Here is a 22,589-nt window from a genome sequence, read left to right on the forward strand (position 1 = left end):
CCATGACGGGCAAAAAAAACGTGTAGGAGCCTACAAGCATTTTTGTTGATGTTTAAGTGGTTAAATAACACAGTTCATTGATTGATGAATAATTTAAATATTTACAGTAATCAAAAAGGTAAATATATGATTCTTTAGATTAAAAATGTGTGGTTATAATTTAAAATATTTAACATTTCATTTCTAATTGATTGGACTGTGTAGAACTCGGTTAGACCTTTAATGATCCCACACAAAGGGAGTTTATTTATTTATTTAACTTTACAAGTGGTCTCCTGGACGAGAGGGATGATAGAGCGTCAAGCTATGGCTTTACTAAATGGAAACTTACAAAACGGACTGGTAGCGCTGGTTCAGAGAAAGTTAGCGGAAGAAAACTCAGACCCAGCGATCGCTCTGCACTGCATTATACATCAGCAGGCGCTGTGCAGCAAATGCTTAAAATTTGAACATGTCATGTCTGTCGTCCTGAAATGTGTAAATTACATCAGGTCCAGAGGATTACAGCAGTTCCGGGCTTTTTTGGAAGAAATCGAACTGTATTTTACTGAGGTGCGCTGGCAGACTGGATGTTCCTGAACTAGATGATCCAAAATGTATAATGGATTTGGCATTCCTTGTGGATATAACACAACAACTAAACATCCTAAACCTAAAGCTGCAGGGTCCTAGTCAGCTCATCACAACAGCCTATGAGAGCGTGAAAGCCTTCTCCATAAAACTGAGACTGTGGAAAACTCAGCTGTCTGCAAAAAGCCTCTGCCATTTTGCTGCACGCGGATCTTTGGCGGAAGAGGGAACAGAGTTCAGTGGTGATGAATATGTCTCCGCTATTGAAAACCTGCAGCAAGAGTTTGATGAGCGATTTGCTGATTTGAAGGCTCACCGTTACACTTTCCAGAGAGGCACAGGGAAAAGCAGACAGGACTGGAGAGTTTCTCAGAGAGCTGCCGCCTTCATTCCCAGAGCTGTCAAGAGTTTTCAGTCGCGTTATGTGCCTTTTTGGAAGCACATATATCTGTGAGAAACTGTTCTCTACAATGAACTTTAATAAAAGCAAGTACAGGACAAGAATTCTATGCTCATCTTGAGGCTGTACTCAGGGTTTCAACTGCAACCTCCATCAGAGTAAATATGGCTCAGCTATGTGAGCAGAAGCGCTGCCAGGTATCTGGCAAGAAATAAAGCGCAAATGGACTCAGAAGTTATTTGTCTGAGTGGATTGTTAAAATAAGTTATTTAAGGTTAAAAAAATGTGCATACAAAGCTAGAGTTCTTTTTGTGTTATTTAATATGAAGACAGTACGAACAGAAGTGCTGTCAGTTAGTTCATGAAAGGCTTTGATTAGTTATTTAAGAATGAGGCCAAAAACATTTGCACTCACTGTTAATTTAATAGTTCTGTATTATTATCATACAATATTTGAAAATAAACCACGTTTTCAGGAATATTTCTGCTTTTTTTTGATACTCGAACACTGAAGTGGCCCCCAACTGAGGTGACAGTGCCAGCAATGGCCCCCAGCTCATTTGAGTTTGAGACCCCTGGGCTAAAGTCTATTTATGGCCCCAAGCAACCTGACTTTGTCATCTAATGCCGTCTCAGTTAGGCTGAAGAGGAAATGCAGAGCAACTGCAAAGGAATGTAACAGCGTCATGTTGGTTGTGTTTGAATTCATTCAAACCTGAGCTATTACGTAACACTATTGGATCCGTATTTTAACGCAATCATGTTACCTATTACTTAGAACCGTGTTATGTCATTCTGAATTCATTCAAACTTTATCCATCAACCATCCCTTTTCTTCGGCTTATCCGTGGTCGGGTATTCCGGGGGTATTCCAGATGTTCCTATTCCCGTCCTCCTCTTGGGGTATCTCGAGGCCTTCCCAGATGTGTAATCCCTCCAGTGAGTTCTGGGTTTACCCCGGGTTCTCCTCCCAGTTGGATGTACCCAGAAAACCTCTTGTTCCTGACCTCCACCAGACATCCCAGTATCTGTCTGCTGCTTCAGGAGACCCCTGGGCCAACCAACCCTGAAAGGCCTTCTTCAGCCTGATGGCTTTCCTTAGGTTGCCACCTCGACAAGTACCGATGACACAGCTCCTACCCACGGCTACTGCAATGAAGGCTTTGAACATGGTCTACTCAGTCTCCATGTCCCAAGCCTCCCTCGGGATGCATGAGAAATTCTTCTTAAGCTGCGAGTTGAAGACCTCACGGAGAGGAGCTCAACCATGCCCCACCAGGTTCCTCTATCGTTCCCTACGTGAGTATTGAGGTCCCCCACCGAACTACAGAGTCGCCAGGCAGAACCCTTTCCAGGACACCACCCAGAGACCTCAATGGCCAGATACTCCAAGTTACTGTTCGGTGCATATAGCACACACAACACACCCGCACAAAGGCTGTCACCTTGGGCAACTCCAGCCCCTCTCCAGGAGATGATGGTGACTCACGGAGCTACCCTGACTCACCTTACAAAACATAAGAAAACAACATTACTCTTTAGAAAATATAGTATTTCAAAGTTGAGTGTACATTTTCTAGTTCAAAGGGGAAAAGATACAGTTTGGTTATACTATTCATAAGTGCATTATCTTCACCCCTCACTGGGGATTCTTTTCTTATATAGACTAAAAAAAGAAGAAGAATTTTCATTTCTAAGGATTAGAAATGTGGATGTTGAATGTAATGTCTGTCCTTAGACAAGATAAAATTAAACTTTTTTTTTAAATAGACAAAAGACAAATAAAACAGAAGGGAAAAGGTTTTTTTTCCTTGGTGAGCAGCAATCATTGTCCTTCAGGACTGTAGCCAATGAGACACACACGCACACACACCCACCCACACACATACGCCCACACATCAAAAAAATGTCAATGAATTTAAAGATGGTTATTTGGCAAAATAAAGACAGATGGTCAACTCTGCTTATTGTCTGTAATCAATCATCTGCCATTGTCTCCCCATCGCAGCCACCTGCTCTGTGCTGTCAGGGAAATGAGATTTCACACTTGGGTGTTTTCACTTCTGAAATTCATGAAGTACTGCAAATGAAACTAAGTGGGTTGGACCACCATGAGCTGAGCTTCAGTCATCATTTGGTACAGGATATTGACTGGCTTTTGTCTCTATCAGTTCAGCCGATTTAAATTCAAATGCGTGACCGATGGTCCTCACTTTCCATCAGCCTCTTCTCATCTCTCTCCTGGTCAACGATTGACATTTTCCCTTTTCCCGCTTCCGTCACTTCTCTGTCTGGGTTTTGTGTTTGTGTGTTAACTGAGGGAAAGTGTTTCCTATGAGTTTCCAGTCCCTTGTAATTTTTTACATTTCAGATGCAAAATGCTGATTTCTCTCTCATCTCTTCTCTCTGTGGTTTTAATGCAACATTTGAAATTACTTTTGGCATCTGCATTAACACCTGCCAAACATCAAGAGCGGGTAAAATCAATGAAGGTCGTCAGTTAATGCCTCATGCAACAATTTGTGTTAATTATCAGTAGAATACCTCAGTTACACAGTCTTTGCTCTTTGCCTGTTTTTCACATTATATCTGTATTAACCATTGTACTGCCTTAATCAGAATACTAATACTGTATCAGTCAGTCTCCCACTCTGTTACTGCGGTTCTCTGTCACGCTGCAGCACAGAGTAAACAGTCTTGTCAGATTGGGAAGATTTCCAAACTGGCAGCGTTTGATTGGGAACTGGGAAAAAAAAAATGTTTTCAGCCGAAGATGTAAACACTGATTTGGTTTAGGATCACTATGATTTATGTAAACTGCATTTTATGATCATCTAACAGAATAACACTTCACCAGCAAATGTGCCATTCATTTTAGAATATAAATGTAATATAGACGCATTTTATGTCATCCCTATTCATATGATCTTCATCCCCGGCATGATACTGACAGATAATGATGAGCTTATAGAGCCCATTATGTTGTATTCCCTTTGATGTATAACAATAAATGTTAATATCACAGGTGTCCTCGCATGCTGTTTGAAAGTAATCCAAAGCTAAAGTCTGCTCCCATTAATGTTTTTTGTATCTATAATATCTAGAGGATCTTTTCAGCATTTGGATTGTTCCTATTGGATGTAAAAGCTATAAATGATATTTTTATAATATCAATGTATCAAATGACGATATAAAACATGTCAATGTCAAAGGGAGAGAATTATCACCTGAATCTGCTGCTCCCCTCGGTTTATAAACTCTTTCATTGAAAACAGCTGTAGTTGGAACCAGGTCGATGAAAACGGTGCAAATGAACCAAAACATTAAGGTTTAGGGCTGTAAAAGCAAAACAATGAGCTTCAGGGGAGCTGCAGAGTCTGGTGATAAATGTATGAGTTTGTAACACCTTTCCCATTACTTGTAAACATTTGACAAGACAATATCAGATTTTCTTCATCTGAGTTTATAAGCAATAAAAAGCACCGTAAAAGCAATTCAAAATGATGCCACAGCAGAATTGCTTGATCTGTTCTGGCCATTGGCTTATAGTGGCTAATTTTAGCTAATGTTAGCAACTTACTCTAGATATTGCTGTATAATAGATGTTGTGCACACACCTTTGTAGGCACATGTTACCTTTGTGTCGGATGTAAGAAAGAGCCACTAATGCCTTCAGATGACTGTAAAGGGAGGTAATCAGCATGAAAGCGGAGCCTTCATTCATGTGGGTTACTGTTGTGGCAAGTATTTTTTTTGTCACAGCAGTAAATGTCTGTATTTGTTTGTTTTTTTCTTTTTCGTTTCAGGTTTCGTGCTGGTTTTAAACAAGCCTTCCGCTGTTGCCCCTGCATCCTTCAAGGCTCCTACGAAGGCCTGGAGCTCAAGTCCACTCGCTACCTTCAGACCCAGACCAGTGTTTACAAGGCTAGCCGCATGGAGACAACCGTGTCTACTGTTCTCCAGGTTGGGGACGACATGGAGCAGCCCAAGGTCAAGGCAACAGCGGGTCAAGGGCCTGGTGGGGCTGGAGTCGGTGCCAGGCCACATAGCTCCTCCCTGGACCTGACCTCGAATGGGTCATCGTCCCGGAGCGTCTCCAAAACAGTATCAGAGACGTCCAGTTTCTACTCCAGTAACAACCTGCAGGAATAGACCTCAAACACAGGAGGCATGTTGCTGGATATCAGAGAGTGAGTATGAGTTGACTGTTCACATTGTGGCTTTTGCCTGCATCCATGCAAAAGTACAGTGTGAATGTGTGAGTTGTCTGCAAGTGACTGTGGCTGAGTTTTGGACGAATACATTTCCAGTGTGTTCACTGGAACCATCATGTTACCTAATTTGCAAGTGAGACTAAATCCCAGTCCACTGAGTACTGTCTTCACCCACCATGCCCTTGTATAAAGCACTCATGCTTCTCACAGCTAATGATAAACTCGCATTAGGAAGTTTGCTCTGTGCCAAAAAGTGATGATGAGCATGTCGACGACATGAGCACATTCCAGTTCAAAAGCTAAACTGAAGCAGACGCTTGCGCCTCCAAACTTAACGGCTTCTGCTTGTCACACCAGCCTTCTCTCAGCGCAGAGAAGGTTCACACATCCTCAATCACACAAGCTGTGTGACTTCACAGTCTATTTAGAGAGGAGCTATAACATGAGACTAGCATGCTGTGAACACAGCAGCTTCTCGTTTTGACCGGGGTGTACTCTGCTGAAGAGAGAGCTCTGCTTTTCAGACAGTTCTCTACACCTCTTGTAGAGAAAACCTGGTTTTCACAGGAACTCTCTCTCCAGAGGAAACATGTTGAAAACACCGGCAGATGTGTGGTTTCAGTTGAAAGGCTCTCCCAGAAGAGGTGATCAAGACAGAAAAAAGTATAATAAAGTATAAACCCTGAACTTTGTATGTGTGAGTGTGTGCATGTGTGTGTGAGAGCTGATCAGGACACCAAGTCCATCTCCCCGAGCAGGAGTTCCTCAGCAATCCATTGTGCAACACGGGTGCCTGTCTGGCTGACGAGGCGCTCTGAGGATCTCCTGCAGCCGTTGCTAAAAAGGTCTGGCAATCACCTGAAGCGACAGCAGCTTCTGGCTCAGCTTTCAACCGGCTACACATTGGATACTGGCTTCAACAGCTGGGAGCATCATCTCTGAGATGAAGAGGTGCTTCAAATACTGAAGAGGCAACAGCAGACCTCAAGTGAACACAAGCGTTTTACCAGGAGCTTAACTGCCCAATATGAAACCCAGATTCAGTCCCCCATTACACCATTAAAGCCAAACAACACCGGTAGCAGAAGGGCAGCGGATGATCAAACAGAATCAAATCAGCTTCACAACAGTATTATTATGTCCTACTTCCTGTTTATCTAACCCGCTCCACCTGTATCAGACCCACGACACCAGGTCGTGATCTGAATGTAAGGCAACACTTTCAAAATGTGAAATATTGATGTGACTCTCATTAGCTGCTCTAAACCTTCCACCTGGCACTAACATGCACTCTGTGTCTTAATATGATTCAGCTGGATTACATTTACACCTTTTTACCATTTACCCCTCATGTTAATGTGTCTTCAGTACACACGGTTTTATTTTGTGTGAGTTTTCTTGGTATTCTCACCTCCGACCTCCTGTTTGGGCGGTTTCAGTGATCAGTTCTCGCTGTCGCTCCGTCTAAATGTAATCCGGCCGTTCAAGGTGAATGTTAATATCAGGTTTAAAGGGCTTTCGTAGATGTTTCAGCCTGGACTTTGCACAGGCAGCCTGTGTAGCTGTGTAGCGTAGCTCTGTGCAGTGATGTGCCTTGCTGCTAAAGCATAATGTCTGTAGTAGTGTGAGGGGAGCGGAGAGGGAGCCCGCTCTGCTGGGGTCCAGGAAGAGGACGGTTAGATGACAGGGGCTACGGAAGCCTGCTGGGACAACTGTCTTTCTGAGTCAAACTGTCTTAATACTGTGGCAAATAGTTTAAACTTCAATGACTTCTTTCAAGATAGTCACTTGCCACGTTTCAAGCACAGCTTTTTAAATTTCATAAAGGAAGTCGAGTTAATTATTGGAAGTAAGAATGTTTTTCTACAAAAACCCAGCAGTGAGCTTAATAACTAAATCCACAAGATTTACATATTAACTGTGAGCAGAACAAACACACAGGCTCATCAACTCTAAACAGTGAAGCTGTTATCAGACAACAATAAACACAAAGCTTGAAAGACAACAAGTATTATTATTCTTGGTGAAGTATTTAAGTCTAAAACTCCTGTTTTTCCGGAAACAAGTTCTGATGACTCCATTCGTTTTGCCTTGGAAATAATTTCAATAGTCTCACATCATCATCAGGTAGGATTTATGAGACTCACTCTCAAATCAAATCATATTTCAAGATGGATATTCTTTGCAGTGTGCATTGCACAACACACACAGAGAATGATCACCTGACACCCATCAGTCTCCTTCCACACACACACACACACACACACACACACACAGCACATTCACCCTGCTGACGCCTGGTCTATTCTCAGCACACAAAGCCTGTTGTTATAAATTCCACTGTCAGCTGACATGAAACCGAAGAGCAGATGTGAAGCTACGTGACTTTATTGGAATTACAATGACGGTCAGTATTGTATCACTTTATTCACCGAGTACGAGGCTTACGGGACTTTTTGTAAGTGACATGGAAACATATCAACGACACTAAGCGGAGGGACAACAGGAGGTCACATTCAGTGAAGAGAGAAAACGAGGGACATACAACAGACATTAGATGGCGTAAAAAATGTCATCACAGTTGACATTCCACTAGTAGAGCTTTTAGGAGATTAATATCTTGGCCAAGTCAGTTCAGTGATGAGGACATCAGGATCTTGGCCTCTGTTACAACAGTCCAAAGCTCGAGGTCTAAAGCGTGTGGCGCACGTGCATTTAGGGCGTATCCATATCCACTTCTGATCATTTAATGGCAGAACAAAATTGTGGCTGTGTGAGGCACATGGTTGAAAAGGGTTGTGCTTAGTCCCTTTATTATTCATGGGGTGTTTTGGGAGTATCATGCAATAAACCAATCAGAGTGCCATCTCCCATTCCCTTAAAAATCCAGGTGATTGCACCTCGGCGGATTGCTGTTATAATGGCGGTATGCTTTGCTCTGCAGAGGAAACGGCTCTCTGTTCATAGTTGCAGTGCTCGCTCTCTCTCTCTCTCTCTCTTGTTTTCGAGCTGTACGTATGTCCATCCTATTCTCGTCGATGCGATATCTCAGTAATGCTTTGAAGGAACTTCTTCAAATTTGGTACAAAAGTTCACTTCGACTCAAGAATGAACTGATTAGATTTTGGTGGTCCAAGGTCAAACATGAAGGACACGGTGACCTCACAAAATGAGGTTTTGGCCTTGTGAATGCAATATCTCAAGAGGACATAAAGTGTTTTGGCGGAGGCATATAACCGTCCATCCATGATTGGCTGACAAACCTTTGTAGGTGTAGTCAAATCAATTCAACCTTCTTTCATGCAGTTTTGCCACTAAGGGACATGACAAAAAAAGACAAAAAGCAATACAAATCGCTACTGCCTTCAGATAGTGCTGGCTAGAAACATGGCTCCACTTTTAGAATATCAAGCATGACAAGTCCTTATGAGATTGTAGACAGCTTGGTATCACTTACAGTCAATGAGTTATTATTGTTTTAATGAGAAGTGCTTAAGAAGTGAAATTGGACAGACGGCTGGCCACTGGTAAAATGCTTCACCTAGCTGTTGTGGTCACTTACAAAACTATTATGTTTTTTTTAGAATAGATTTGCGGCTGTTTGGGGTTATTCAAGCTGCATCCCTGCATCAATAATGCAGGAGGAAGTGAAAAGTTAATTCTGTCCAATTGATTCCTCAATATGTCCGATAAAGACAACAGCATCAGATGCAGCAGTCACAAGCATTTTGAAAGAAATGCAGATATTCTAGTTATAGTTCAATCACAGAGGCTGAGAGCGAGAGAGAGAGGGCCTGGAGAGAGCGAGAGCATTGTGGTTGATGTTATTAGAACACACTCATCTGTTTACACTGTAAACGAGAGCCGTGATGCCTCCTGCCCTGATGGGATGATGTGGAGTCAGTGAGCTGGATAGGAAAATATTCTGTCTGTATAATGCTGTAAGTAGATTAGCTCATGCAGCAAGTGTTCAAGAGAGCATTTGTGTTTCCTGTTTGTGTTTCCTTGTGAGGACCAGCAGACCTCTGCAGGACAACGAGATGAGGACCATCCTCTATTGTAGGAGATTTGCTATTTTTAGTAGCATTTTGTGGCACCCAGCAGTATCACTATCAGTAAATATTGATTAAAATAACTTATTTAAAATATATCTAGATTAATGTGTAAATAACTTTTTCACCAAGCTATGGTTCTGAGTGGATGCTACCAGTGCTGTGATTATAGTTATTGCCATGGCTCTAACTACATGTCTGCTTAGCTGTAGCTGTAATGTCAGCTGTTGCTGTGATTGTTACTGGCTGACTTTAACTTTGACCAAGGCAGAGCTGTAAAGCCAAACACTCCCACCAGAACGTGAACTTGTATCAGATATGACAGATGTTGCTAATACACCACAGGAGTTTGGGAAAAGCTTGACCACAACCCAATCAAATAACCATCTTCACTGCACCTGCATGTTATTAGTGTTACACCATTAAAAAATAATGTGTCACAGCCACAACAGCCACAGCCATGATTATAGCAATGTCAGTAGCTATAGCCGTGTGCAGAGCCACAATCAGAGTAAGGGCTGCAGTCAGTCTTAATAATTAGCCTACGGTTATCTTAACATTAGCTGCGAGACTTCCAGCCAAGTGATCATGGACACCACAATATGATTAATCGCAAACATTAATTTAATTTTTAAATTTTTACTATGAAATAGCATTTATCATTAGGTTGGCATGACAACTTTGTCATAAACTTTTACCTGATACAACTGCCTTAAATCAGCTAAGTTTTGTTTCAGTGCCCCACCTGCACTTACCCCCACAGCCAGCCACAGGACAGGACATGCTCACTCATGCCGTGGTCATGTTCAGTGGCTATGGCTACAATTTGGGTCTGGTAATGACTATCGAGTGACTACTGGTAGAATACGTGTTTTGTTTTTTTTAATATGTGAACCCTTGGTACAAAGCAATGTCCTTGTGTGACCCCCCCCTCACCACCACATGACACTTGTAGAAGGTATTAGCACGCCATTTGAAGTACGATTCCTCTTAGATGGTTTCATTTGAGTATTTTGTATAGACCTGAGGTAAAACTACCTTGTTAAAAGAAAGCAAAGCGAAGATTAGAGAAGACAATTTTGGTTTTCTATTTTCTACCAGAGAGGCCATATCTGACCTTTTAGCCTAATCCTGGGACTTTGTTTTGGAGGGGGGTGAAATGTCTGATTGCCGCCACAGGCTCCTAAAGAGTTTGATTTTCTCACAGAGAGCCTTCATCAGAGGAGTAACAAAGATAGGTTATAATTAGGTTTAGGCTTTCAGGGCTGTAATTGATGAAAGGTCCCCACAAGGATAGCAATACAAACCTTCCTGCAAGTGTAAAGCAGCTGTTTTCTTTTAAACTACAGAGGACATGATTCAGCCACTCTTATTAAGATTTAAAATAATATTGAATCTGAATCCCACGCAAGTTGTTATGGGCATAAATGACAGGCCTAACATGATATGATGACCAAAATATCCATTACAGTGTGGCATCAGCTGTCTGGACCAGAGAGAGGAATGTAGGAGTGGAGCGAGCACTATGAACGTACACTCCAAAAACCCATCTTATTATCTCATCATCTTTTGATTTATTTATTTTTAATTTGACTGCGGTACACTAATCACAACCGGCAAGCCAGGAATAATCCCCACCGTGCGTCCCAAATGCAAAGCTTATTTCCCGCATCCTCCCATCACTTGGACAGGTCAAGTAGAGCGGATGAATGGGAGTCTGGGGCTTTAATGAATGTGTAATCAACTTTGTACAACGAGTTTTCCTTAAATGAACGTACAGCAGGCTTTCGCTGTCTCTGCTGGTCTAACACACACACACACTCTCTCACAGAGCCGTCACTGATGTAGTTGATGGAGTGATGGAGACAAAAGATGCCAGCTTGTTGCTGAGAAGAGGCGCCAGGCAGGCGACGCAGCGGGGTGAATAGCCTCATCAGCAGCATCTCTTCCTGTGTTTCTATCCATCCCTCGCTCTCCAATCATGCTAATTACAGCAGCGAAGTGGAGAGGGCAACCAGCCAAACACATACACAAGCACCTCACACACAAGTGTACACATACACACATACACACACACACACATACACACACACATATGTGCTTGCAGGTCTCATCATTAAATGGGGTGAAAATGGGAAGATTGTAACATCAGTGAGCGTGTGTGTGTGTGTGTTTGTGTGTGTGTGTGTGTGTGTGTGTGTGTGTGTGTGTGTGTGTGTGTGTGTGTGAGAACAGATTGTCGTACTTGTCTGCTACAGTGACCTTTTTTTTCTAAGTATTTTTGAGAGTCATTCAAGTCAGTCAGTGTCCTCATGTTCACCGATGGGTCATTAACTGTGCACTTCACTGCGAGAAATATATGTTATTTACAAGAATGTCTACATATTAAGATGACGCTTCATCCAGAGTAAGTGCATCATGTGAGCCAGTGTATAAACACCCTGCAAACCTAACTGCAGTGAAGAACAGTCTCTGCAATATATGTAAAAATGTGCACTGCTGCAGTCAGCCTCAGTATTGTTGCTTTGTGAAAACACTCATCCTGTACAAATGCCTGAACCTTTCCCCCTGCTCTCTTTTGCAAACCTTATTCTGAATGTGACATTTTGAGCTGAAAAGAGAACTTACCTTGAATTGTGACATAGAAATATCTGTATCTGTATTGTGTTGTGAATTGAATTCATCCATGGAAAGATGTAAAGTATGGCATCGCAGCACGTTGGACTTTGGACTGTGTGTCCTTGGAAAGATGCCGAATCTGTGCCATCAAGAGACATCTTCTTTACAGTGTGAGTGCCTGTTACAATACAAATGGTCATATACCTCTGCATTGCCCCGCTGCACGCTGTGTCTGAAAACTAAATACCACTGTTTTTGCTGAGCCTGCCACGTGGGTGAGGGTGAGCCTCCAGTTATTAGTGTAATCACATCCACATGCATTAGCCTTACTTTAGCCCTGGCATTTAACACATGTACTGGGTTTGCCACACTAACTAACTGACAGTCAGTGTTTCCATATGTGTTCAAGTAATTCCGTTTTTGTCTCTGTACTCCTCAGAAATAAGACTTCAGGTTGAAGGATGAGGCTGACATTGTTCCATATTTTTCTTATTATCATCAAGTCCTCCGTCTGGTAATATGACTGAATTACCTTTTTTTCCTAGTTTCCTGTTTGGAGAGGAGTTATTTTCTCTTTTTTTTCTCCTTTTTTTTTGCCTGACCATGTAGCGAGTAGTGTATTCATTCCATTAATGTTATTTTCAGTCAACACAGACGCTGTGATAGTGTTAGGAGCAGAACATTATTCAAGTTGTCATTTCTGTACGTCTCAAAAGCCTGTACAGCTGCATCAGACTCGTCCATGCTTGTTGCCATTGTCGTGAAGTTATTCTTTATGGATCTGGCTACTATAGGTCTCTAGGCAAAATATGTGGGCAGATGATGTTTCCATTATTAATCACACCTACTTGGCTCTTATTGGTTAACTGTCCCTCCAACCAGCAGAAACAGCCATCAGAAGGAACAACATTTCATTCAGGGACCAGGCTAAACAAATCTCATGAAAACACCAAAAACAACAATGAATGTATCCTACTAATTACGTACTAATTATATCTCTCTGATATAATTAATTCTTCTGTGTCATTGTTGTCCAAAAACACACCAGCTTCACCGTTGAACTGGGTGATGTGTTCCTTCATTACCATGAACACACACACTGTCAGGCAAGGCAAGTTTATTTCTATAGCACCATTCAGACACGAGTCAGAGAAAGAATAGAACATTAAGATGACATTAAAATAGCATTCAAAAACAATAGAAACAAATTTGACTAAATAAAAAATATTTAAATAATTCATATCAAGATTGACTAAAGTCAGACACCTGACACCATCCTACTGCTGGAAATACTCACTCACTCACCAACTGTGTATGAATCCACAGAATACAGCCCCCAACAAATACACGGTTTACTGCTGTTTGAGTAAGACTGACTGCCACAGGGTTTTACAGCAGTGTTAGGACATTACTGAGCTTTTTCAGAAAAGTGCACCTTCTTCTTTTGAACCAGGTTTTAAATAATGGACAGCTGTAGGAACAAGTGCAGTAGAAACAAATAGGTTTGGAGCTGAGTGGGTGCCACAGAGAGCTTAAAAAAGTCAAAGTATTGCAAGAAGGATTAATGCATTGTTGGTTTAGGGGATTTGTTGACAATAAAAAGAATATATAGCACAGCCTCATCCTTTAAAGTGCTGACTCTCAGCTTTAATTAGAGGGTGATTTCGGTACATTCAAATCCAATCAACCATGCAGAACTTGCTCTCCTTTGAATTTTTATTTCTCATGGGTACAGAGCTACTATTCCTTCTGTTCCCTCAATATTCTTTTTTTAATCCCTAAAACACCTTTAAAGCTGAAAGGTCAGCACTTCAACCTCACAGTCAGTGTTTCATTAGAATGTGCTGGGATAAAGAGCTCACTGATCCTGCGAGCTGTGAAAAGAAACATTTCTGATCGTAAACGTGACTGAACATTAATACCGTATGGATGGATTCAAATATCTTACAGACTTTTCAGACATAGCCGTGTATGAGCCCTGCTCTTGTATTGGTGTTTTGCGTGCTTCTATCATGCTTATTTATTCCTGACAGAGAATTTAAATGTTTCTGTAAAAGTTTAATCATGCTTTACCCATTTGGAAAGAAAACATCAGTTAACCTTGTGTATTTTTTCAATGTGAGTGCTGCTCTGAGGTGACTGTGTATCTGTGTCTGCCTCGATCGTTACCTGTGGTGTCACATTTACTGTACAGTGAGTGTTTTTATCTGTGCCAAGATTGGGATATCAATTTTAATGTCTTCTATTAAAGAAAAGCAGTCATGAAAGCATTGATTTGCAATTCATCACATATGTTCATTTCAAGTAACACAGGGTGTGTGAGTGTGTGTATGTGGGTTGGTTTTGTTGTTGTTGTTTTTTTTCTTCTCCAGATCAACAACAGTTGTGACAAAGGGATTGAAACAAGCATCTGGCACAGGAAGTGCTGTTCAGCCTCAGTAATGTTCAGAGAGGGCAGACACTAAAAAACTGTCTACTTTGTAGATGCGTCTGCCACGGCTCGCTCTCTCTCTTTGTGAATCCTGACCTGCAGCGCGAGTGCCCAGAGATGAGAGAGAGGAGGGCGAGGAAGAAACAGCAAACAGTGTGTGTGTGTGTGTGTGTGTGGTTAAACAGGCGAAAAACAACAGAGGGCGAGTGTGTTGCCAGTTGTCAGATAAAACCATGTTGTGTGCTGCACTGGACCTTCAGCTAGAGAACACTGCATGCATAATAAGGCACAGCTGAGATGCCTCTATGTGGCTGAACCTTCTGTCATTCAGAGAGATTCCCTGTCATGAAGGTGCGACGACAAGATTCAGTTTGATCTTGAATTTGAACTTGTTTCTTTGAAAAGCAACAGTTACATGAAAATAACCAGCGTCAGTGTCAATGTTCTGAGGTGTCACAGTTCATTCATTGATTAATTCTCTGCCTTTTCCACGTTACTGACTGCTGTCATGTCAGACCCTGCCACGCCCTGCAGTAACCCCAGCTCTCTTGCCTTTCAACCACCTCTCTCTACCCCACCCACTTACTCACCTGTTCCCAATTACCAATCCCCTGATCTGCTCTCAGTATTTATACTGGCCCATCTCCATTCATTCCCTGCCACATTACCTATCATTTCTCTCTGTGTCTGTTTTTCCTGCCTGTTTTTGACTACCCGCCCATTTTTTTGGATTTTGCCTTCACCTGCTCCTGCCACCTGGTTTATCTGCCAGTCCGTTACCGGCCACTGCCCACGCCATAACTTCACCTACTGTTTGTCCTTGGCTGCTTCTGCGTGCCGAGCCTTAATAAAGGTGAACTGTTTTCAGTGTTTACCTGTGTCTGTGAGTCATGCTGCTGAGTCCTCCTAAACCTGAGTCTCTATCATCTGACCAAAAGTATTCTCAGTTGTCAGTCTGTTGTGAATATGACCTGAATTTGTGACTGTATATTAGTATTTTCGCACCAGTGGAATTACGTAAATCGGTGTTACTGAAGTCGGATACTTGAATTGAAGGAATTGTTGGAGGAGTTTGGGGAATGCTCTAATTTACTGTGTTGCTGACAGTTAGATGAGAGACTTGTCATGACAGTATGGTAAATACAGTATGAAGCTGAGGTCGACAAATGGTTAGCTTAGCTTAGTTTAGCATAAAGAATGCAAGCAGGTGGAAACAGCTAGCCACTGCATCCAAATCAGTTAGCAGATTCTACTTGTTCGTGTTGTGTGATCCCTCACAGTGAACGTCAAATCTGCATTGATTTATTAACTGAAGTGTCACTGTGATGATGCAGTTTAAAAGATTAGTTTGAGATTTTTGGAAATGTGCGTATTTGCAATTATAAAAAAAAAAAGATAATAAAGTAAATAATGTTTTCAAATGCTTTGAAATGAAATGATCTCACTAGTCCTTTCATTGTTTTTTGTTTCTTTCTCATATTAAAGTCTGCCACTGATATAGCTATAAGCCAATGATGAACTTTTATGTCGTCACCAGCTGGACCACATCATCCACTTGTTTGCTGTCTCAGTCTGATTGTGTGCTAAAAGATTACATCCATGGAAAAAGTGCAGGATCAAAATAGATACATGCAGCTGGTTGGCAACTGGAAAAATGAAAAGGAAAGCGAGTCAAGAGACAGATGGTGAATCCACATGTGACCCCCTATCAAACCAAAAAGAAGAAATTGAGCTTCCCCTGCACTCGGCTCTGTCCTGAATGTTCAATCATTATCATTAAAATAGAAAGTGCTCTGAGAACATGTTATTTGGCTCCGTATTGTTACCGAGTCGGATGTGGGCCGCCAGCGTTTGTGAGATTTTCAAGTGGGCCATGAGATGGAAAAGGTTGGGAACCACTGACCTACAGACATGACAGCGGTATTGATCTTCTCATCTGACTCTCAGCAAGAAAGTGAAGCAGCAAAATTCACCAAATCTCTAACTGTAACTTTGAGAGCACGTTGATTGCCTTAAAGTCATCCCTGGGTTGCTTATTACATGCCGACTTTATGTTCATCCTGATGGATTAAAAATCTCCAGCACATTGAGCCTCATTGATTTTGAAATAATTGAAAAACACTGGAAAGACAGAAAAAGATTCATTCAAATCTTTAAAAAACGGCAGTAGTGTGGCTTTACAAAATGTGTAGTAAATGATCTGAAACAGCTAGACCACCGGTGCAGTCATCTAAGCTGCTGATTCATTTTGTGTTAGTGTTTGATGTAATTAAATATTTAAATATCATCTTTTCCCCTAAAAGTCCTCAGTGTTGGACTAGAACAGTGTTATTGTCTGAGACCAAGCTGACACAGGAGTCTCCACTGGAAGCAGCTCATTAAAGCATGGGAGGAGACATGTTACTGCAGGTACCAAGGACTGGAATAAAATTCAGACACGTGATACAGACATAACCTTCCCTGATCACCGGCTGTGGTCAGGCAGGAACTCTAATCATTTGAGAGGTGGATCACAGCCAATGTATTACTTTTTTTTTTTTAATAAAAGGTCATAATAATCACGTCTGCTGTCAGCCGTCGGGAAGTTCAGCTCTGGTGCATCTGGTTCCTGTCGTTTTCCAAACCAGTGGAGAGCGATTCAACGAGCAAAACGTCTAAAGTCTGTCAGAGGAACCACAACCTCCAGGTAGCACCATCTGTGCTTCTTTTCATGTCTTCCCACCTCTTCTCCTTTCTCCATATTAAACACTTTACTCAGGAGGTGGGGACTGAAAGAAAGTAAGTTTAATCATGTGACAAAAATAACCTTAGTATTTTGACTATTTTGAGAAACATGCATTTTCCTTAAAATGGTTTTATATGAGATTCTTCTAACCTGACACTACATAGTTATTTCAGTTATTCAATTCACCTGTTTCCACAAGGAAACACTGAGCAGCACAGCAGGGAGTGACATCATATCCACTTCCTTTTAAATATACTAACATCACAAGATTATTTCACAGATTTAGTTTTACACTGCTGCAACTCTGTCTGACTGAAGACAGATATTCAAAAAAAAAAAAAAAGATCAAAATCAAAGCAGCAGAGTGAGAGATCTCGTCTCCGTGCGTTTCACTTTCTTGTGAAAACCTGGCGCCTACGTTTCCCGCATTGAAACTCAGGTTGACTCACTCGACTGTACAGATTCAGCTGTGTTATTATGCTAGTAGTGGCTATCCCATATGAAAAAAACACACCTGAAATTCAATATTTCACATGTGAACTGTGATTTCGCATTTGTGTTTCAGGTGTATATTAAAATTCACATGTGGAAAAAGACATGTTTTTAGCTTTACCTGTGAATACAAACTTCACATGTGAAAATGATGGTGAACACGTGCAGTTTCACATGGGGAAATCATGCGAATGGGATAACGTCATATGTGAAGTGAAACTTTTCACATGTGAAAATGAAACATTCACATGTGATCAAAGGCACGATTTGAATGCAAACTCGTGTGACAGCCCTCTGGCTCTGTCATGGCCTCTAGGGTTGTCTTGTCCTTGGTTGCTGCTTCTGTTGTGTTTCCCTTCAGGTCCTGGTAGGCAGAGTTGGCATTAGTGCAACTGGCTGCACCTGACCACTCCATCCAGAATGCAATTAAGACCATCCATGCCCAAGTAAAGGATTTATTCTTCAGTTCAAGTTAAATTGTGCATATTTCCCTCCGCTTGTCTTGGCCTATGAGCCGGGTCATGACATATGTGAAAGTCAACATTTCCGCTGTGAGCTGACATCTCTCGCAGATCAATTTCATGGTTCCCGATCCTCTCATCTCAATCAGAGGGGAAGAGCAGGCAACAAAGGTCTTTCTAACTCCACACACCCAGATATTTGTCGTTTTGCCTTCAGCTCAATGCTGAAGATGAGAAAACTTAGAAAAGGCAGATGATAAGTAAAGGTCACTTTATCTTGTCTCACTCAACTGCTGACTCTGGCTCGGTCTCAGAACCAGAAAGAAGAAAGTCACATCATATGAAAGCTGCATCATGTGGCTGATGTTTTCAAATCTGTAGCAGTTGTACCATAGAATATATATTATTGTAATGAAACACAGCAGCCTTTACTGAAATCATGAAGCCAGTCTGATATTAAAAAAACAACATGGTTCATTTTTTTTATCTATCTATCTCTGTAATTGAAAAGTTCATTCATTATTTAGACATTAATCAGCTTTTGGATGGTAATTAGATGCCTGTGTTTGACTATTAGTCAAGGCTGCATAACAAATGCACTGAGGGACAATTAAAATAGACGAGACATAAAATAGAGGGAAGAGCAGCAAAATGAGACGATGGCAAGAAAATAACAGGAGATCAAAACTATTAATGAAGAGGTGAAAGTCTACGGGAGATTGGAGGGCTGATAGGGGAGAGGAGGCAGGAGACAAGTGCAGGAGACGCCTGAGGAGGGAGGAGAAGGAAGTTAGTGGAAGGGCAGATGAGGGAGAAATATGGTGGTGAGCTTAAGAGAAAAGAGATGCACAAGAGATAGAGAGGCGGAGAGGAAGAGAAGAGGGGGGGGCGCAAAACCCTGGGAAAAACCCTCCACGGTGACATTTTTTGTTATGTCCTCATTCGTTTCAGCAGCTCACAAGTAGATAAGATCACACATCTCTGACCTTTGAATTTACCCCAACATCTCGACCCGACCATGGACTCGCAATATGTAATATTTAGCCCAAGATGGCAAGCAGTTCATGGGAATCACTGTTCTTTTATATATTTATTTATTATTTAATACCATCCTTATCAAAACTATTGTCAACCACATGATATGCTGTTTAGTGAGGCAATGTTCCAAGGCTGGGCTTTTAGTTATTTCTGTTAGTACAAGTATAATTGGATTTTGAATGAGGTTTTCTTGATATAGAACAGAGCCCAGAGTCACATGTCTGTGCTTCATTTTATTGTATTCTCGGTTGGACATCATTTCATTCAATAAAGAGAAAATACTTAAGGGAGAAAAAAATGCTCTCAGAGCTAGCAGCACTTAGCAGCTGATGTCATGGTTTGCCTTGAGGAAGTAGCTTTCCTTGTGTGTCTGTACTTCCTGTCTTTGTTCTGTTTCCCTCCAGGTTGGTTGTCTGCCCACCTTATGTGTTTCACCTGTGTTCTGTTGCCCCTGCCTCCTTTTGTAGTTTATTCCCTGCTTGCAAATCTACTGCTCAAATATTCCTCTGCAACATATGAAACCTACTTTCTCAGTCTGAAATGCTGGAACAGCGAGGGCTGAACACTGACATGCAGCCAGTGAAGGTCCTCACAAAACTAGTGTTGCAAATACACCACATTTATTATTGAGATTATTAAGTATGTCTGTTCATTAACGCAGGTGTGTATCAAAATGAGTGTGTGTGTGTGTGTGTGTGTGTGTGTGTGTGTGTGTGTGTGTGTGTGCGTGTGTGATTGTGTGTGTGTGATTGTGTGTGTCTGTGTGTGTGTGTGTGATTGTGTGTCTGTGTGTGTGTGTGTGTGTGTGAGAGAGAGAGAGAGAGAGAGAGGAGGCAGGTGGTGGAGAGTTGAGTGGAGTCTTGGATCCCGGAGCAGGAGTCTCCTGAGACAAACTGAAGGACTATCATTTCACTTCACTGTCAGCAGCATCGCCGCCTTGCACATTGAAGACATAATCACATACTAGCCAGGAGTACCAGCATCCTCCATTCTCCCCTACACACACACACACACACACACACACACACACACATACACACATCCCTGGAGGGTTGCAACAATATACTGTGCATTCAGATTTGATGACAGAGATATCATCAATGATGCTGACATTTTTATTTGATACAGGCCAACTCATGCTGTTCACTTCCAACATGGTGCAGGATGGAGCTTCTTTCCTGAACAGTGTCACTCCAGTGAAGTGTGGGATGATTGCACTCAACAACCTGAAGAACCTCCATTATAACCTGAGGCACTTATAATTAAGTGTGGAGTATGGAAAGTGCAGGCATTATTCTTAATGACTTCAGGCATGATTATTTAATTGGCACACACCAATTTTTTGTTTTTCAATTAATGCAGTTCACATCTGAAAGGCAGTGATAGAAGAGTAAAATATTTATTTATAATTGAATTCCAATGTTTTCTTGAGGCAACTGTATATAACCTTTAAATGAATTCTATGGATGAATGAAGTATGTTTTTAGCCAAGAGCCTGTGGTGCTATTGAACTGCCAGTCGTTATGTTGACATGTTTTTATCATTTCATGCATGCCATTCAAATCAGTGAGCGTACACACACACACACACACACACACACACACACACACACACAGATTAGTTTTAGCAAGGTGTTCCAAATAAACTAACATTGAGTGTATGTTGAAGGTTTAATAAAACCTGATGCTGAAGGTGAAACAAAACCACAAGGGCTATTTACGTGTGTGTGTGTGTTTATGTGTGTTTGTGTGTGTGTGTGTGTGTGTGTTTGTGTGTGTGTGTGTGTGTGTGTGTGTGTGTGTGTGTCCAGCAGCTCCTCAAAGCTTCAACAGTTTAGAATGTGTCATCTTATATATATAAACTGTCCTTCTTGCCCTGCAGCAGGATTTAAAAAAAGGAAAAAGAGACTTCATCTTGAACTGTCTATCATTAAACAAAGTGGCTCTGAGGGAATCATTAACCCGACTACCCGTCAAAGCCCCTTCACATCTCAGATGTAAGTGTCAAAAGCCATGTTAGCACAGCGTTGGTGTTATCTAAATGCTAACGCTGTCCAGTGGAGAACATCCATCCCCAAGGTATCAACTTTTCAGGATCTTGGAAAAACAGCCCTGTTTTAAGTTTGTGGAAATGCACTTTCCAGGTAATCCAGTGAGCTGATAAATGGTCTGTTTGGCCAAAGAAATTAGTAAATTACCTTAACTCACATAGAAGGACTCTCTCCTTCAATCCTACCAAAGAAAAATTCAAAATCACTACATTTGGAGAATAGTGGCCCCCACAGGACAGCGGCCATTCACTTATTTAGTTTAATTATTTTACTGCTTTGTCTGAAAGCCTTTCAGATAACAAACATGCAAACAAAAAATTACCTGCCCAAATAAAGCTTTGTATATTTACAAATGTCTGATAATGAGAATACAAATTTCTCCATTTTATCTTTAAATCATAATTTATCGAGAAATACTTTAAGCCTGGCTAAATATATTGAGCTGTATTTAATATGGTATTACATGGACTTTATCCGTAGCATCTTCTGCTCCTTAAAGTGGGTAACATATGGGTTTTGAATGTGTGTTATACAGTATATTATACATTTTTTAAAAATGACTTTAGACATAATTCCCAAAGAATAATGTTTCACAGGACTAAATGTAAGAGTAAAAAGAGCACTCGAAAACTTGACCTCACATTTTAAGTATCTTTCCACAGACATGTCCTGGCCCTGACATTTCCATTGTTTTGTAACTATTATTTCAGAACAAGTGTTTATTGGGCTGAAGTTAGACGTCAGGCCTTTTCTCCACTCACAGGAGATATGAAACACCACCTACTATTCTTACATTTCAAAATTACATCTTACTACCATCCAAAAATGTAGCTGTAGATTCCCTTGTCCCGCAGCTCACCATCCTTTAAATTAGATTGCCACAGTCACTGCAAAGACAACCACCCATGCACATAATCATTACTGTCAGTTGATTGCTGACACACAGACCACGGTCACAGATGACGGAGCTGACGCAGCTCTCTGGTGTTCTGCTACTTCAGAGAGCAGTATGTGTCCGGACCGACCACACCACAGGTCTTTCAGGCTAAAACAACAGATAGGCAGCAGGTGTAATATCCTGGTCCAGTGATCACAATGCGGCTCAAGCCACCGTTCCCCAATTTCTACGCCATCCTTGTTCCCTTTAGATCCATATAACAAAGGTCCACTGTCTTTTCATGCTGTGAAGGGCAAAGTAAAATAATTTTCTGCTTGACAGCGACTGAAAACTTTACTGGCAGCAGTTAAGGCATTGGTTTTGGCTCAGTTTACATAGTGGTGACAAATAACAGAGGGAATTACTTGGAGGGAAGGCCGCCCTGTTAGAGAGCAGAGCTAAATGTCAGGAAGACAAATTGCCTCATGCTCAGTGGCACTGCTGATTAACGTGGTGGTGCTGCAAACGTGAAAACCTCAATGGTCATTGAGCAAAAAAACTTTGCATCTTCCGTTTTGTTTTTTAGCCAAATGAAAATGTTTGTAATGTAAGTCAGAACATTTATTTCTCAAGTCACAACAGAATATTTAATCCCCCAGT

General features: G+C 41.4%; 1 protein-coding gene across 1 annotated transcript in view; it reads left to right on the plus strand.

Annotated features, from left to right (window-relative positions):
- tacr1a (tachykinin receptor 1a) overlaps positions 1–14,125 on the plus strand; it is a 57,088-nt gene extending 42,963 nt beyond the window's left edge. Inside the window, exon 5 of the mRNA XM_023397611.2 lies at positions 4,777–14,125. Within this exon, the coding sequence (XP_023253379.1) occupies positions 4,777–5,122 (346 nt within the window). The 3' untranslated portion in view covers positions 5,123–14,125. The remainder of the gene's footprint in view (positions 1–4,776) is intronic.
- Positions 14,126–22,589: the final 8,464 nt, after the last annotated feature.

Source organism: Seriola lalandi, unplaced genomic scaffold (genome assembly GCF_002814215.2).
Source record: "Seriola lalandi dorsalis isolate HSWRI2012SDOR001 ecotype SW California unplaced genomic scaffold, Sedor1 jcf7180002054883, whole genome shotgun sequence".
NCBI classification, from domain to species: domain Eukaryota; kingdom Metazoa; phylum Chordata; class Actinopteri; order Carangiformes; family Carangidae; genus Seriola; species Seriola lalandi.